This window comes from Syngnathoides biaculeatus, chromosome 5 (assembly GCF_019802595.1).
Source record: "Syngnathoides biaculeatus isolate LvHL_M chromosome 5, ASM1980259v1, whole genome shotgun sequence".
In the NCBI taxonomy this organism is placed as follows: domain Eukaryota; kingdom Metazoa; phylum Chordata; class Actinopteri; order Syngnathiformes; family Syngnathidae; genus Syngnathoides; species Syngnathoides biaculeatus.
This window is the reverse complement of record NC_084644.1, coordinates 2370446-2388822: the sequence shown is the minus strand read 5'-3', so window position 1 is coordinate 2388822 and position 18377 is coordinate 2370446. Positions and strand designations below refer to the sequence as shown.

The 18377-nt window shown below is 41.5% G+C and overlaps 1 protein-coding gene across 1 annotated transcript; it reads right to left on the bottom strand.

Moving 5' to 3' along the window:
* Positions 1-9245: 9245 nt before the first annotated feature.
* irx4a (iroquois homeobox 4a) lies at positions 9246-14546 on the bottom strand. Its single transcript, XM_061820186.1, has 5 exons — positions 14278-14546; positions 13379-13630; positions 12523-12629; positions 11166-11476; positions 9246-10385 (listed from the first exon to the last, which is right to left on the bottom strand). Exons 1-5 carry the CDS (start codon positions 14320-14322, stop codon positions 9676-9678), a joined length of 1425 nt encoding a protein of 474 aa, XP_061676170.1. The 5' UTR covers positions 14323-14546; the 3' UTR covers positions 9246-9675.
* Between the last annotated feature and the right edge of the window lie 3831 nt (positions 14547-18377).

Here is an 18377-nt window from a genome sequence, read left to right as displayed (position 1 = left end):
AGACGGCGCGTGATCTCCAAAAGTGGGAGAAAGTGCTCATGCGCCACACAGTGAAGCGCGGATCGTTAAGAGTGTGTGGAAAACAATTTGTGTACGTGTTTGGTGCGATGTCAGCTCTATTGTGTCTCCGTATGAAAAGTCTTTGTCTCTGTGACTGCGCCAGTGAGCAAGCCCTGTGACCCCTCATACCCATCCAGCAGACCCCTCCCTTGTCCCCTCAGCACCCCCTCCCCGCCCCTTCGCCCTCTTCAGGTGATGGGCTGTCGTGAATGTTAATGTTCTGTGATGGCTGTGGAGCAAATAAGTGTTTCTGACACTGTACAGGCTCCCATTACAGGAGCAGGCCAAATGGGCTCGCCAGTGCCTTAATGAGGAGGCAGCGCAGTCAGCCGCAGCCACTGGAGCAGTCACACACGCTGCTCATGCACACAAGAACCCCGGCACGCTCGACCACGACCGAGAGCGGTTCAGAAATTCTCTCACCTAGCTGAGATTTTACTGAAATGCGCTGTCCTCAACTCAAAGCGTATTTACGTTCATCCTAGATATTCATCCTAGATGTACGCTGTACAGTATATCTAGTATTGGCAGCCTCAGGTTGCCCATGCCTGTACGGCCAATATTTCTAGCCAACTTAGTTACTGTACTTTTTCTTGGCAAACAACATGCATGGGCAGAGCTTATATATAAATATACACTGCGTGTATCTATTGGGTATGTTCTGAAAATAATATTTAACAAGAGTATTGATACAGCAAAGAGTAATTACAAAATGTCAGTCATGCTCTTTTTGGAATTCATATTTTTTTTAACTTGGACATGTACACAAATAAAGAAAATTTTTTTACTAAATTCTACCAAGAACAATCGTGGACGTGGTGATTTCTGAAAAAAGTAAATGTCTTTTTTTTTTTTAAGTCATGATGTTAATCTCATTTTTGTATGTTTATCTTATTATTAACTTTTTTTATTTATTATTAGGTCCACATTGGTAGACACAATTGATAGACACAAGGACCAGGACAAACGAGAACCAGCAGGAACAAAAACCTGTAGAGCAAGACAAGCCCTGAACATGGCACACAGGAAAACAAGGCAAAATATGAAAAAATAGGAAATATTGGCCTTATAGAAACCAAAAGACAGACAATGACAATTCCATTTTCACACCCCCCCCCCCAATAAATAAATAAATAAATAAATAAAGTTGGCTTTAGGTTAATAAACAAAAATAATGTCTTGGATACAAATCAAAGACAATAAGAAAAATATGGTTTCATAAAGTGTAATTACAATACGCACTTTCGTATTTGTGTGTTGGAAATGTGCATTTGAAACGAGTGGGGTTGGCTTAATTGTATGGGTGAGTCTGCGTGTGAGCATCTGAGCGTGAGTTGCGGCTTACAGCAGCTTTTTGTGAGTTTTCTCATTTTTTTATATGTTTGCCCTGTTTATAAAAAGCTGAACGTGCACTCGCAACTGTGGCTTTTCTTTTTCACATGCAAAGGCAGTTGAATCGCTCTTTTTTTTTCCCTTAAGTTAAGTGAAGGCTCATTATTTGAATTCTCATATTCAATTTCAAATTCAACACACCATTTTAGGTTATCCTGCGTGAAAAGAAATTTTCACATTTTTTTTAGCGAGAACATTTTGGAGTCCCAGTTAGTCTGACAAGACTGCGGACGCCGTAAACGGAACCACTACGAGTCCACTGCGTGAGCAGGCCCGTGAACAGAGAATTTGACTCTCCCTCCTCCCGGCGGATTGTCGAGAAAATGTACAGCTTGTAACTGCGTCGGCCATTTATTTCTGAAAACAGGTGGAAATCAAATCGCTTGGCTGACTCATCACAATCTGAACGATTTGAAGGGGGAATTGAATCCCTGCTTTTTTTTTTTTTGTTCAATCTTTGTGTATAGAGGGAGAATAAAGCGAAAAGGAATAAAGTTGAAAGTAAGTGAAGCCGAGAAGGAAGCTTGATTGAGACGCATTGGAGGCAGCGAATCCCCGAACTGCGAGCGCGTCCTCACACTTGGCCGGGCTGTCTTTCAAAACGCTCACAGTAGCCGAGAACGGAGCTGTTGGAGTTACTGAATCGTCACACTACACGTTGTAGCCCAGAAGTGATATGCCCAAAAAGGTGTTTCTTTCCCTCTCACTCTGGGACTTGTTAGAGGAACTATTTCGGAAGCTCATTCTTGCTGCTACAAAGGAACTTGCGCGGCAAAATAACTGCACTGTAGCTATAATTATGCTTTCGATTAAGGCTTGTCGAGAAAACGCTGTACGTTGATCTTAAGAATTAAAATAAAACTGGTTGAATATGGTATTTTCTATTTGCGCAATTATAAAACATCCCTGGAAACATGCTGCAGTCAACACTAGCTTCGATGCCATGTATTGAATTGTATTATGAAATAATGCAATCACTAATGTCCCTACTGAGCGGTAGTATACATTTTAACAGAATATTAAATATTGACATTTGTGCATCCAGAAAAAGAAAACGAAAGAATGATTTTTATTTTCTAGTTTTGGGGTCTCCTCGTACTAACAAAATAAAAGATGGAATACAGCTGCCGGGGGCACGGTGGGGCAAGCTGCAAACCGTTGGGCTCACAGTTGTCGTTGCTGCCTGTGTGGAGTTTGCACGTTCTCCCCGTGGCTGTGTGGGTTTTGTTCGGGCACTCCGGTCTTCTCCCGACGGAGGCCCCGGAGCTCAGTGGTTAGCGCATTGGTTTTCGTAAACCAAGGGTCGTGAGTTCGTATCTCACTGGGGTCTCCACTCCCCCTGAGGGGTTGCGTCAGGAAGGGCATCCGGCGTAAAAACTGTGCCAAACAAAGATGAACGTTTCATCTGAGGTGACAAACTGTGGCGACCCCTACCGGGACAAGCCGAAAGAAAATCGCTCCGGTTTTGTCCCACATCCCCAAAAATGTGGATTCATTGGACACTTTAAATTGCCCATAGGGGTGATTGTGTGTGCGACGGTTGTCTGTCTCCATGTGCCCTGCAATTGGCTGGCAACCAGTTCAGGGTCTACCCCGCTTCCTGCCCGTTGACAGCTGCGATAGGGTCCAGCACTCCTGCGAACCTTGTGAGGATAAGCGCTTAAGAAGATGGATGGAATGTAGCTGTGATAAACCCGTTTTGTTCTAAAAATGAACCCTTGACCCTTGATTTAAAGTTTGTAAAAAGTCAAGGCTGCCTAACTGATTGTCTTTGGTCCTCTAACAGTGACAAAAATGCGCTATTCTAAGTCCACGTGTTGACATGGATAAAAACAAAAACAGCAACATTGATTTTAACCCTCAAAATACTTGGATAAGAATAACCAAAGAGACCGTCTTGCAGAATCTTTGTTATCTTCCGGTGAGCTTAACTGAGTTGTCAGACGGTGATGAAGTGTGCGCTGATCAGGCACGATCACACCCTCTTGACAATCGCTTGACCTTTCCAGGGAAAGTGATAAAAACAGTCCCAAACTATAAACACTCGGAGGTACAAAAACACACCAAGACTCATTGAGAAGCTGTCGTTATTGACACCGATCGCTAATTTTACATTCATAAAGGGTGACGTTGTGACTCCTCAAATGACACTTTACCATTACCTGCCTATACTTTTATATTATATAATCACATGCTTATGCTGTTACATTCATTCAACAAACATGTTCTTGAACAAGCTGGTTTTACGTACCGTAGGCTCCTAACTAGTCATCTAAACTAGCTGTAAACTAGAGTCCACACTCATCTTTACACTGAATGTATTTCCACGATTTCCCGAGTGACGAGTTGTGAATGCAGCATATTAAAGTTGTTTATTTTTCAAATCATGTAAACTAACAAAAGTATTGAACAAAAGTCTCCAAAATAATATTTCAAATAAGTGAGTTCTATCCTAATTCCGGTGTTCAAGAACATACAGAAATCAAATGTGACAAATTAAACATCGAAAATAATACAGCCGGATTAGACATAAAAAAAAATACTTACTCGTGCCGATCTGTTGCTCTTATTGTGAAGCAACAGGAAGTTGCACACTCGCTTCCTGTTCCATAGTTCTTTTTAACACGGGCTTTATCCTGTTCAATTAACGTGTCAAAACTTAGAAATGCGATACAGGTTCGACAGCAATGCATCGCAAACGCACCAACGACCCCTCACTCCCCCCACCTCCCGTGTATCTTAACTGTAAACGACACAGAATCCACGTTTAGATCACAGCACGTAAATAGCATCCACCAATAGTTCACACACGCGATGTTATGGTACTAGCAGCTTCTTCTGCGAATGAGCTGGGCAGTAGCTGCAACACAGCGCCGCCGCTGGCGAATTGCTGTTACTGTAAGAACGAACACTTATTATATATATTATTATACATGTTCAGTCACACAAGAGTTGAATTTGAGGGATAAAGTGTTTTAAAAAAGGTTGTGTGTGTTGTGTATTAGGTGGTCCAAAACTAATAATGTTTATTACTGTAAATGTTATTAATGTCTTAGCCATTCCACTGCAAACACAATGTCCCACATGAACGGCTGCGGGTCAGCTGGGAGAGCGACTCGGCCCAGCGGCCGCCCATCGGCGTATGAATTTGGGCGTGAATGGCTGAATGTCAACTTATGGAAAATGCTTTGGCCAATGTGATGGTCGACAATTCAAGACAAGGGTCTGCAACGCGCAGCTCCAGGGCCACATGTGGTTCTTTCGTCCTTCTGACGTGGCTCTCTGTAACTTTGAAAAATAAAAATGATGTAACTTATTTTGTTTTTCTCCTAGTTTGTGTCTCAAATTCCGTGTCTCGAATTGAAAGAACATCAAAATAAACGCATTCTTTCGAAAGCTCAAAATATGGGACGCATGTTTTATTGAGCTATTTGACCCTCCCAAGGCAAACACGAGATAAATCCAAGTAAAGAAATGTTTCTGAAGAAAACACAACACTTCATTCTGTGCTACATGAGCTATATAAAAAAAAAAAACCAACCATCGCTTACATAGCATCGCCTCCCAGATGACAGTTTACAATCGTGTGTAAAAATGAAGCGACGTCTGCAGCCCTGATGTGGTGACGCTGCATGCTGAGACTCAGGAGCAAAAACAACTTCAAGTAGACCAAGTGAATACTTTAATTGGCTTTTCCTTTGCAAATATTTGACATTGTCAAGTGAAATAGTCCTTTTTTTATTCAAGTTGACAAGCGGACTCAATGTTCCATATCTGATAAAATGATGACTGAACATTATTTTTCTGTGGGAGATGGTCAAAAAGGCTCATTGAGGATTTGGACTTGGCAACCACTGGTCCGGATTAATAATGTAAAAGAATAGCATAATATCTTCATTTGATTCATTTGCTAAAAGTAAAGAAAACATTCAAGTACACTTAAAAGAAATGATTTTTTTTCCAATAGCGCACTTGCATCGCGCTGATATTCATGATTGGTTGAGTCATTGAGTCAGCGTTCGGGGAAGCAGTGAAGACGGTGAAAAGCAAAGCCCCTCAGGCTAAAACCTCTTGACCTGTGGAATGACTGCGGGGAGGTGATGGCAGCTTCCCTCTGATAGAGGCCAGCGGGGCAGGCCCGAAGGCACATCCTGGACACGCGCACAACCCGGAACGCAGCGACAAATACACATCTGAGGTTACAAACGCACAATAGACACAGTTTCGATAAGGAGTTGAAGATGAATGAGTCGTGGGGGTCACGTTGCAATTCAGTGGCCACGCTGGTCTACGGTGGCTGATAACAGTAAAGACACAAAAATAGAATAAAAGTGGAGCTCAGTTAAGAGCAAGGTAAAACAAATCGTCGTTTTGATCACCAATAATTGTTTACAGATAAACATCGATGGTATATTAGTGAAGTTTAACACGTACTGTAAATCACAGGGAAATGTGCTGTACTATTAATCAATTTTAAAAAAAAGCACTGACAACTATTCAAACATTATGTGAAATCATTTTTTTTTCAAAAATATATATATTTGAAAATATTTATCCAGAAAAAAAAATCAGTATTTGGTGTTTAAATATCATTTAATTAGGAAAAAAAGAAAACAGGCATTTCAAAAAGGGTACTTTATATGAGAGGCCCACAATTTTAAACATATTTTACAGATTATATTTTGCAATCTAGAAAGGGCATCCAGGCCACTGATCTGATTATTGACTATCAAGTAAAAATATGCCAGTGCTCTCTTTTCACACTGCCATGGTTCATGTTTTCATCCAATCACAGCAATGCAATTCTCACGTCATGAATGCATATCAGTCTATGGATGAAATATTCAATCCGGCCTTATGAGCCTTATACGATCCTTGTGTGTAGGGAGAGACGGAGAGAGTTTGTAGACTGACGTGTAATGGTGTGTAAATATATTTATGGCTCAGGGTCAACGTGGCATTAACCTGACCCAGACTGCGCCTCTCGGGGGACGCTCACGGCCGCTGATTGTTCTGTGGTGACAAAAAAAAAAAAAGTCTGGATCGACGTGTGTCTTTTTGGAGAAGGTGCTTGATGGCAAAATGAAATAGATGCTGAAAAATCATGACAGAAAACGAATGTCAATAGATAAAGATTGAATGGTTTTTTTTTCATTATTTAACCATTCACAAACGGAAATCTAAAAATACAAATTTGTGAAAAACATCATATTCCATTCTAGATGATGAGATGACTGTAGAATAAAACTTGCGGACCAAATGTATTTATTTATTTATTTAAATTTGCCCACTGTCGTGTCAAATATTTGACTGACAAAAAGGCTGATAATAAATTAATTGGCTGATTAATTTCTCTCTCTCTCTCTCTCTCTCTTTATATATATATATATATTTATTTATTTTTTTTTTTGTTTGTTTGTTTTTTTGCTTGCGTGGAGTTTTCTCCAGGCACTCCAGTTTACTCCCACGTCCCAAAAACTTGCAGCATTAATTGGACATTCTAAATTGACCCTTGGTGTGATTGTGAATGCGGCTGTTTGTCTCTATGTGCCCAGCAATTGCCTGGTAACCAGTTTAGGGTGTACCCTGCCTCCCGCCCATTGACAAATGGGATAGGCTCCAGCACTCCCAACGACCCTCGTGAGGATAAGTGGCTAAGAGAATGGATTGATGGATGAATGCATATTTTTATATAATGAAGAAAACAATGCCCATTTTGTTCCCCTATATATCCTAATAGAACATTTTTATCAAAAATTTCCACTTCCCAGAAAACATTGCACTGTGCAATGTTGAACTTGCAGCAATAAATACACTAATTGTTGTTGTTCATGCGTGTTTATGTTAATTGATTATTAGACAATTTAATTAGCACCAAGTAAGGTTTATCCAGCAGAAAAGAGCTGTTTAATATATCTTTTTTTTTAAAGTTTAACATTTTATATGGTAAAATATACAGGGCATTTGGTAAAGGTGTTTCCATTTTTTTCATATTTAAAAAAAAAAATTCTGTAAATTGAGCTGCCAGTGTTTTCCCCCAATAAACTACAACTTTTTTTGGGTTGTTTTTAAGGTAGTGTCTTGGAAACTTGGTGGTTGCCATGGTTATCATTACTTCAGAGGGCTTTTTGCTGCAGGAAGTATCGCGTTGCAGGAATTTAGCCCACATCTTACTCGGAGCGTGAGCTCAAGCTTGTTATTAAGCCTTTGAGTCAGCTCGCTCAGGCAGCCATATGCCAAAGGCCTACGTCTTATTCAAGTTTTAAACCTCTAATTGGTCGCGTTTAAAAGGCATTTAAGAGTGCCCTTTATTTCCCACTTTTCTCATTCGCCATTTAATGTATTGTGTCAAAGTCTATTACCTCACTTGGATGTTTTTGTCCCTTAAAGAGCGTGTGCGAGAGAGAGAGAGAGAGAGAGAGAGAGAGACGTGGGGTGTGATGGGGGGGGGGGGGACCCACCATCAGCTGAGGTTTGCCAGGTCGATAAAGCTTTTAGATTTGGAGATGTTTTCAGAGGAGCCCATTTCCTGCGGCTAAGAGTTGTTAATGGAGCTTAAGGAATTATCTTATGACTCTGTGTTTCAGTTTATTTGGGCTGAGGAAACTCGCCCCCCCCCCCACACCACCCCACCCCACCCCTCACTGGTGCCCTCCCTCCCCAATATGCTACTGTCAAAGCCGCTTAATGAAAAGTAACGCGTCGCTGATTACAGTTTTATATGGTCTGTATGTAAAAGGCGCCTGTTAATTTACCATCATGCGCCGTGTGTGTGTTCGTGTTTGACACGGCTGAATGATTTAGCTCTGCACTCCCTCTCATTTCTTCCTATCCGCTTCTCTCTTCTTCTGTCAATTAAAAAAAAGAAAAGAGCCTCATTTCAGGTCTAATAAAATGTACCTTCATGCTAAATTAATCAAACATTGTGGCAGGGTTGTCTTATCAGGCAACCATTGTGTCCTGTAATAATTAAGTACCAATTAACCCAGCATATCTGTCAAATCGGGGGGTTTTATTTTCTCATCATAAATCAACTTTCTTCGCTGTTTTTCCTCCTTTTATAAAATTGAATACATTTATTAATGCTTCGGTATTATAACAAATCCCATTACAGTTTTTTTTTTTTTCCATGCAGGGGGCTCAATGCATCGCCCCCTCTTTTCCCCCCATTAAAATTCATTTCTGAAGGCCCCCCACTCCTGACACCCCCGCCTCCTCTAGGACAGAGTCCCATGAGAGCTCCACTTTTGCCATTACTGTCAAGTACCCTTGACTCTTTTTCCTCTATTTGCCCTTTTATCTACAGCAACTAATTCGAGTTCCTTTGCCCTTTTCACTTTTCGACAACGCCTCCCTTTCACTTTCTTCAGCCGCGGAAGAATCGACATCCAGACCTTTTGCTTCCAGGATGTCGTCCGAGGGAAATTGAGGAGCCGGCGTCAGAAGCGAAAACTTCAAATTATCTCATTGGAGCTCCTTTTCTGAAGCCATTAATGGACGCCTGGCGAATAACTTAGCGATTTGACAGCTGCACCGCGGACGAGGGTGAGAACGGCGAACATCAGGAAGAGTTGAGAGGGGAAATCAATGAGGTGGCCTGGAAAATGTCCACCTACATCCCAATTACAGTCTGTTTAGATGGAAGTAATGAGGCACAGCTTTAATATTGGCCTGTCTTCGGGGCTCGCTTCTGAAATGAGACATTTTAAGGAGACCGCTGTGCCTGTTTGGGGTTTCTTTTCAAAATGATGAAGACAATTCCATGTATTAATCATTAAATAAACATCATCTTCATTTGTGGAATCCCTCTTCCTTAACATTTTCCCTCAGAACTGTCTATTTCATTTTTTAAACTTTATTTTCAGTGAACAATGTTGAAACGCATCCAACATTCGGAGAGATGTGCGATCTGTGAGACCTTTTTATTTTATTTACGAGTGATCCTCCAAATTATTTTAATGATATTTGCATGCGTACAGGGACAAAAGTAAAGTAAATAATAAATATTGTAAACCTCAAGATATTGTCCCGAGATGTAAACATTTTATACAATTTGATCATTTGTGCGCGTGCTTTGAAAAAAAAAAAAAAATCCCAAATCTGGATCAATTGGAATAGTTCATTGTGTTAAAGAATGTACCAGCAAAAAGGCGACGTATCGCGTCCATCCCAGGTGTTTTTGTCCTTTTTTTTTTTTTAAATAAATTATTTGTGTTGGTGTTTTTACGAACAAAAGAGTTTGTTAATAGTTTTGAAAGTCATGGCAGCGTCTTTGGCCGAATCCTGCTCGTGCTGCAGAACCCCCGGACTCTTCTGGGCCTCCAAGATGGATCCTTTGGTGGTGCTGCTGCTCCAGGATACGGTGGAGTGGGTCAGTGCCTGGCTCAAAGTGCTGTGCCTGAACAAGGGGTCGTGGAAGACCCCGTCCACCCAGTTTCTCAGTGTGGTGACAGGCGAGTCCTGCCTGTGGTCCAGGCCCGGGGCGGGTGACGTAGCGACAGGGGGTGGGCTGAGTGAGGAGGAGGGGGGTACTTGACACCTCAGCATACAGGAAGGGTAATCAGTCTGGACCAAGGAGGTCGCCGTCTGGGCCAGAGACCAGATCCGAGGTTTGCCGTCTACGATGTGGTGCTGCGGCTGTTGGCCGTAAGAAGACTTTGGTTGCGCTCTGCTTTCCGCCTGGAAATCCTCCTGGTTGGTTTTCAGACAACTTTTACTACTCAAGTCCCGCTCCCCCCCGAGCAAAACCGGGCCCGACATTTTGACGGACGCGTCTTTGATGAGGTGCTCGGCGGGACAGTCGCTGGTCGTTGTCATGTGAGGGTTCATGTGGTATCTGTGCTTCAACTCACACTCGGAACTCTCTGACTCCAGAGTGTCAAAGTCTTCCAGGTCGCTCAGCTGGAGATCTTTATTGGATTGACCTCGACTATCTGGGGGGGGAGAATACAGGCAGTCAGAGCATGAAGGATGGCAACAAGGTATCTGATAACAGCATCAGCCACTCTCAGTCCATTCAGAATCATACAAGTCCAGTGATAGTCCAGCCTCACGTTATCTGATCAAAACCACTTTCCTCTGCACACAGAATAAAAGCATTTTTTTTTCAGTGCATGACAATAAATAAATCGTAAATTTCAGTGGAAACCCAGAAAAGTTGCACCTGACAGATTTGGAAAAATAGCCATCAACAAATCATCAAAATTGTAAATGCAGTTTGTTCAATAGAGGAAATGAAAACTATACTGCAAAAGCCTTCTCTGTTATCCATTTTTAGTTGTCATAAAGAGCAATTAAGAATGATTATAAAAAAAGTGTCATCATAGAATGTTCATTACTAGATCCATTTGAATACATTAAACATGAATATAAAGTCTGCACGTTAAGCATTCAAGGCCAACAATTGATTTCCCTTTTGAGAAAAAAAACGTTATGACGTATTTTTGCTCTTTCGATCGACATCCTTTGATTGTTTTCCCATTACTTCACAAATGCTATGTGATTAAATCGTTCCATTACATTACAATCTGATTCAGAAAATATGCGGTTAACTTTCCTTCCCTTTAAAGCATTCGATATAATGTGTCTGTGTTCCAAAAAGAAACCTCAAGACTAAAATGCCGTAAAGTACTCAACACGAGACTCCTTGTCCAACCTTGCTCAACGGTTTCAGAAAAAGTTAAACGAGCCCGGACCGCCGCTGCGACACTGACCGTTTTCCTGACTTTCGCTTTTGATCTGCTCCTCCTGAGAGGCGTCGTCGTCCTCGTCGTATCGCTTCTCCTCGGAGCCCTTGTTTCTGGGCGGCCATGTCATCTTGTTCTCCTTCTTCAGCCTCCTCCTGGCGTTGGCAAACCAGGTGGACACCTGTGTCAGCGTCATCTTGGTGATGATGGCCAGCATGATCTTTTCACCTTTGGTGGGATAAGGGTTCTTCCTGTGTTCCTGCAGCCAGGCCTTAAGCGTGCTCGTTGTCTCACGAGTGGCGTTCTTGCGCCTAGGCCCTCCGTCCATGGAACCGTATCTGCTCGCGAAAAGAAAACACCCGCAATTGCAACGAGATCCTCTGGAATGTATGTGAATGGCACACTTATTCTGTTTCCAGAGCGCAAAGTATAGGACTGTGTATTCCATAAAAAAGCAAAAGGTGGGTGAGGGCACATTCGTTTCCTGAAAAATAAACAAGAATAATAATAATCCGAGCAAAGCCACGAGATCAGTAACCACATGAAATATAAATGTCATTCATAACATTCAGAAGGTAAAATAAAAACTCCTTCATACCCATAAACGACCAGCGGTGTATTGTGGAGGCAATCACAAAGTGCACTTGGTCTGCCTCCCGCCCTCCTCCCGCAAATACATCCCCGACATTTAAAATGCACAGTGTTGATAGTCAGTCAGCAGAGAGCTGTAAAACTCCTCTCGGGGGAGCCTTTTATGAGGCCTTCCTGCTTTGAATTGCTGAGCGAGGGTCAAGCGCTGCTCAGGGAATCGGAAGGAGGGAGATGCACCTTTGCTCATCCCGTTTGCTCCTCTGGCAAACAAAATAGATTGTACAATTGCTTTATGAGGTGTAATGATGAGCCCTCGGGAAAAAAAGGCGGGAGAATCCAATGCAACTGCTGAAGGCCTCCTTGTTCATCCGAGGGCCAGATCGTCCGCCTCGGCTGACACGCAGGCCTTTTATTGCTAGGGTGCACCTCACACACTTTACACTGAATTTGGTCAACTTGTGAAAAACGGAAGCCCTTTTGGCACAGTTCAGCAATCATACCACGCCTCTCAAAATATAAAGCATCTTCCATGTTTCTGTCCAACGCTGTCTAAAAGTTCATCAGCATTAACATCCAGGCATTTCGCCTCATCACACAACAAACTTGTCCTTTTCAATATCACCCTCATGATGTAAACCAACATTCTCATGTTTTAAAGTCATTCCCAAACGTCTCGCAAATGTTTTCTGAGCCGCTGCAACTCTGCTACACATCTCCAGAACAACTTCACCTTAAGAAAATGCACAAAATAGTTCTCACGAATTTCAAGTGAATTTATCAAAAGACAAATTACCTGTCATACTGATATTGTCCCAGGGTGGGATCGTAGGGGTAGTAGGCCGTCGCTTGGGCTATTCCTGCATGTGCAGAGGCTGTGGCATCTTTTGTGTCGAATGTACCCTGTAAAGCAGTCAAGAAAATGAAGCTGGACTTGAAAACGACGTCACCCACGTCGACTCCGTTAGTTAAAACGATTGACAATCATTTCAGTTTATTGAAAAATATTGACTCGGTCACAAGAAAACAGGAAATGCTCATTGGAGTAATATTTATTTTTTACCATTTGGTGGAGCTTGTGCTTTCTGAGCATACAGTTAAAAGAAGACACATCTTTGTTTCGTAACAAATGATATCAATACTGAGGTGCCGCTTAAAAGATTCAAATCATAATTTACTAAATATGTGAGATATTAGGAGCAGAATTCAAACAAAATCCCTGTAACAAGTGCTTTAAAATTATTCAGAACACTGAGACCCTTTTCGATGAACGTCACTAGCAATACATTCTTCATAACACAAGATCATGCATTATTTTGTCTATTCAACTTCAAACACTAATTTAGAAATCCACACTCATTTATTTTCTCTTTTACTTGCTATCCACAAACAAGACAATTGCCCCTACATGTCATGCTGAAAAAATAAAGTTGACGATTTTGTTCTTTTTTCTGCATTCATTCAAGCATGAGAAAAAATAAAATGAAATCTGAGAAACCACAACGTGAGTTTACCAAGTGATAAAACGCTCCAACATTGAGCCAGCATGCAGACAGGCGCAGCTTTCTTACACAGAGGCGCGACTGCAAAGATCCATTCATCAATGCCAAAAAAAAAAAAAAAAAAAAACAACAACAACAACAACAACTCACCAGCGAGTAGAAAGCTGAGGCGTCCGTTCCATATGTAACGTAGTTTCCGTAACCTTGAGTGCCGGTGTAAGGGCTCCCGTACATGCCCAGCGCGGCGGCCGAGCTGAGCTCGTGCCTGGCGGTGGCCAGGAGTCGGCTCTCGTACACCGGGCAGTAGACGGGCGTCTGCCCGGACGCCGCCACTCCGGAGTCGGCGATGGATCTGCCGGTGGACTCGCAGCAAGTGGTTAGGGAGTTGCTTGTCATCAGGAACTGCGTGGAGGTAAAAAAAAAAAAAAAAAAAAAAGAAGAGAAAAAAGAAGAGCTCGTTTCATTAAAAAATAAAAAAAAAAACCCACCAAGTTTCAACTCATGCGTGGAAGTTGGAACCATTGAATGCAAAAAAAAAAAAAAAAATTGATAATTTACAGGTCTCGCTTCATATAGTTAACAGAAAAGGACGCACGTCTTTCATCTTTTATTCTATTTCCCCTTCATATGAGATAAAACGCGAAGAGGCATATACACGCGTGAAAACATTTAGGTTAAGTACAACATCTGCTAATGGCATGAAGCCAAAAAAAAAAAAAAAAAAATAGCAGCTTAGTTTGAACATGAACGTGACTTGTACTGAGCAAGTTGTCATGTGCGCACTGCCGATAACTGAAAGTCTGTTTGCCCGTCAAAATGAAATCAACAGCACACTGGAGGTTTCTTTTCTTATCTTTTTTTTTACGCTAACCTCCGTTTTCTACCTTTGCAGGTGCAAAATTAGTGCAGAGAAAAAGCCTTTCCCATCCTCGACACGTGTCCCGGATTCTCGCGTAAAGTGCGCAAATCACCAACACCACGTCACCGACCGCTGTCATTTCAACCGAAATCATTTTTCTTTGTCGGTGAAACAAGTTGCACGGACTTACTTGCGGAGCTGACGAATATGGATATCCAAATTGCGGATATGACATGGTAGAGAGGTCCCCCAATATCCAGAAATCAAGCGAGACTTCAGTCGCGCAGGCTGCCGCTGCCGCTGCTGCTGCTGCTGCTGCTGCTGCTGCACTCCACCAATTGATTGCCAAGCTCAGGCAGCTTCTTGGATGCTTATAGGGCGAAGCACAGTACCATGTTTAATTTGTGTAAAATGCTCCCCCACTCGAACACCTTTCAAAGAAAAAAAAAAAAATAAAATAAATAAATAAAGCGAGAGGAAAGAGCTGCGGCGCATTTACGACGAAAATTGTCCGTCACGTTGATCAAAGCATAGTGAAGGAAGCTATCGGATCACCGGTGATAACTTTGTTGTCCCATATGCATTTTTGCGTTGTAAAAAAAAAAAAAAAAGTTGTATAAAAGACGTCAGCGGCGGATGCAGGTTGTTTTAAGAGGCAGCGCCTATGACGTCACAGGTTTGTCACTCTAAAATGATCAGACTGTAACTTTCTTATTCCTATTCCTACTACTATAAGAAAAAGCTTTTAATAATTGGAAAAGAGAAAAGTAGCGTTTAAGGGAAGTCCGTGCTTGAGATGTGTTTTAAAGTTAATCAAAGTGAATTAAAAAAGAAAAAAAAATACAATTGCCCGATCACTGCCATCAGTATATGGTTTATGGTGTATTGGATTAAGCTCAATTAAGATTATTCATATCAGTCCTCAACGCATGCAAATGACGTTATCTATCTATCTATCTATCTATCTATCTATCTATCTATCTATCTATCTATCTATCTATCTATCTATCTATCTATCTATCTATCTATCTATCTATCTATCTATCTATCTATCTATCTATCTATCCTGTCTTATCTTGGCTGAGGTTGTGACAATGTTGTCACGGCCAAACTGGTTAGCACCCAAAAAAAGTCGAGCTCCTTCCCTGGAGTTCACGAGTTGTGCTTGCTTAGGGAGTCCCGGGTTGAGACATGTGAAAGGCCCCTGGGGTCACTCCTCAAATTAATGATGATGTACTCCCCCCACCCCACCACCACCACCATCCCCATCCCTCATGCCTCCTCCTCCTCCACCTCTCCTTCTCCCGTGCTCTCCAGCTGGATCTCTGCCTACCGGTGACAGCTCGATTGAGGGTGATTGATGACTATCTAGGGGACCGAGGCCAACATAATATTATGATACTGGCACCTCGCAATAATTGCTCGCCTTCATTTACAGAAGAAAGAGGTAATAAAGGAATAAGGGGCTATTGAGACGGATTATGTATTATTATTTTTTTTTTAACTGAAGTGATTTCAGGGGAGTATTTTCTTTCTTTTTTTTTTTTTTTTTTTTTTTACTTGTTAGTCTTCTCGAGAAGGTTTGGAGTGCGGGAGCGTGGCCTGTATGAAATGCCTGCACTCTCATTTATTCGGACAAATCGAATTATGTGGGGTGAGCACCTCAAAGCAAGCGGTCGCATTAAGAATGGGAGGGGGCGGGAGGGTCAAATGGGATCGGGCAATGCTTTTTAATTTACATTAGGCCACCTTGCCCCGAACAACCATGAACCGCTCAACCATGAGCACACACACACACGATACACACATGTACACTATTTTTCTTCGTAAGAAATCCTTGTCAACACGTTGATTTTTCAGGATTTTGTGAGTACACACATGATGTCAAAATTGTCCAGTGTCAGATCAACGTAGGATGCAACCTAGCAAGGACCTTTGCTCTTGTATATGGAATTAGTCTGCAGACATAAAAGCTGTTAAACACACTGACAATGCTCCATACTTACGTACGCGATGCAAACAGTACTTGGCGCGTCGGGGCTACATTTTGATTATCCGTCGTCTTACCCGGTGTTATTGGGCGCCTGTAATGAAATATTTAGACGCACGAGTATATGCTTTTAGACAGAAAATGAAGGCGACAGCAGGAGTTCAAGCTTGTTTAGCGTTTAAAGATTAAAAGAGATGCTTTTTTTTTCTTTGACAGATGTGGGGAAAGAGGCAAGCTCCATGTTTAGACTGAGTGCAGGCATAATGTGAGAGTCCATTCAAGAGGGACTAACTTGACTGCACTTCCTGCTTTCTTGATACCGATGCTTTGTAAGCCGTGCGTTAAAATACGACGGAACCTCGATGAAACGGTCGTACAGGGGGAGGGGGTTGTCTGATATCGGCACTTGTCCGTTAGACTGAAGCACTTTTTTATAGACTAAATGCAGCCATATTACTGTCCAGTAAAAAAAAAAAAAAAAAAAAAAAAAAGGTTTTGTAGCAAGATTTTTCTTGGCCTAAAACACCCAGTGCGATACAAAGTTATTGTAAATAAATACATTAAAACAAGCTCGACTTTTATTAAAAATTACCAAACCGATGTGCTTGGTCATGGTGACATTGTAGACATACATTACTTATCATAAACGAGTCGATTTCATGAGCTGTGAGGAATTAGTGTGCTTCCGAGTTCCAAATCCATTGACAAAGGTGAATGGCTATCCAAAAATAAAATAAAAAATACTGTAGCAAAAATAGCATGTTCCAGACTCCAAAGGCTTGTACTTTTGTACTCCTAAGAGCCATCTGACTCTCTCTTGCTCGATGCACAATAGGCAATAGAATTGAATCATCATCAAACAGCCGCCACCTCAATTCCTTACATTCAACAGGCCCAGCACGCAGCCATGGAATTGGAATTGTCTTTTGGAATTGGATTTAGCCATACTCTATATCTGTGACTTTCGTCCCATTCTCTGCCTGTATTGCACTGCAGCGCCAGTAAAGAGCAAACTGACAGACTTTGTCAATGGGAGTTTAAGGGACACATGGAAACTATTTTTCGAAACATTGATTAGTCCCGACAGTCTATTATCCAAGATCCCTTATATCGGGGTTGTACTGTACTTAAAAAATATTATTTCAAAAAATTAAATACAAGTGTTGTTTTAATGTTTTGAAAATGTATGTTCATTTTCCTTGTAATAATGATTATTAACCACCAATCAAAGCGGCTCCTGTCATTTCCTTTCAATGCCACCACATTTGTCTCCTGTTGATGTGGAACAGCAGCAGCTCTACTCTAAGTCAGTCCCAGATGTCTAATTTATGGTGATCTAACGGGATTGTGGCTAATTCGATCAGTGCGCTAGCAGGCAGAGAGACATATGAGCTACTTGGATATGTGTGGTGGATGACGGCCATATCTCAACGCCGGGTATCCAAACCTCTTAAAGTAAAAATACATTTTATTATTACAGTTATTTTTGTTTTTATGTATTCTTCTTCTTATTATTATTATTCATACCACAGTAGCAGGTATGGGGGACATGTCGAGAGTATTTAAGTAGTCATCATCAGTTTTCACCATCTCCATCACCATTTTGTATGTAGTAGGGGTACCGTTAACATTCCTGCATCCGCTTCTGCTTTTAGCGACGTCTCCATGCGAGACTTTTTTAAAGGAATGAGAGGAGCCACTTTGATTGGATAGAATTCAGGTTGGCTACGGTGACGCCCACACCAGCCCAGACCTCCCATTTTTAAAGAGACCGGGTTACGGTGGTCAACGAGCGCACCAAAACTGGGTCTAGCCCACTTCCCCGCAGATTTTCGGCATAGGCAGAGTTGGATTTATGCTTGTCACGAAAATATAGCTCTTAATGTGTAAAGTGACATTTTTGCATTCTTTAAAGCCTTACAAGTGTTAACATGCTAACTACTGAAATATTTACATGAAAATCAACGAAACACTGTTTTAACACCATGTAAACTTTTTCCTTTTTTTTTTAATGAGGATCACTTAATAAAATCTTGGTACAAGTAAGTTAAAAATGAACACTAGTCATCGTACGAATATTCTTCTCTTCCTTAAGCTTCTTTCTTTTCCCGATTGAGCTACTGCTGCCCAACTGCCGTAAATATTGTAATCAATCAACGCCTAAAGTCCAGCTCCAGTATATGCTTACAAATGCTGTTTTTATTTTCTCGTGAAGCAATGCAACCTCTAAGTTCTTGACATTTTATCTATTTAGTTACATACTCGGGTTTTATTTCTTCCATCTGGAACAAACTGTAATC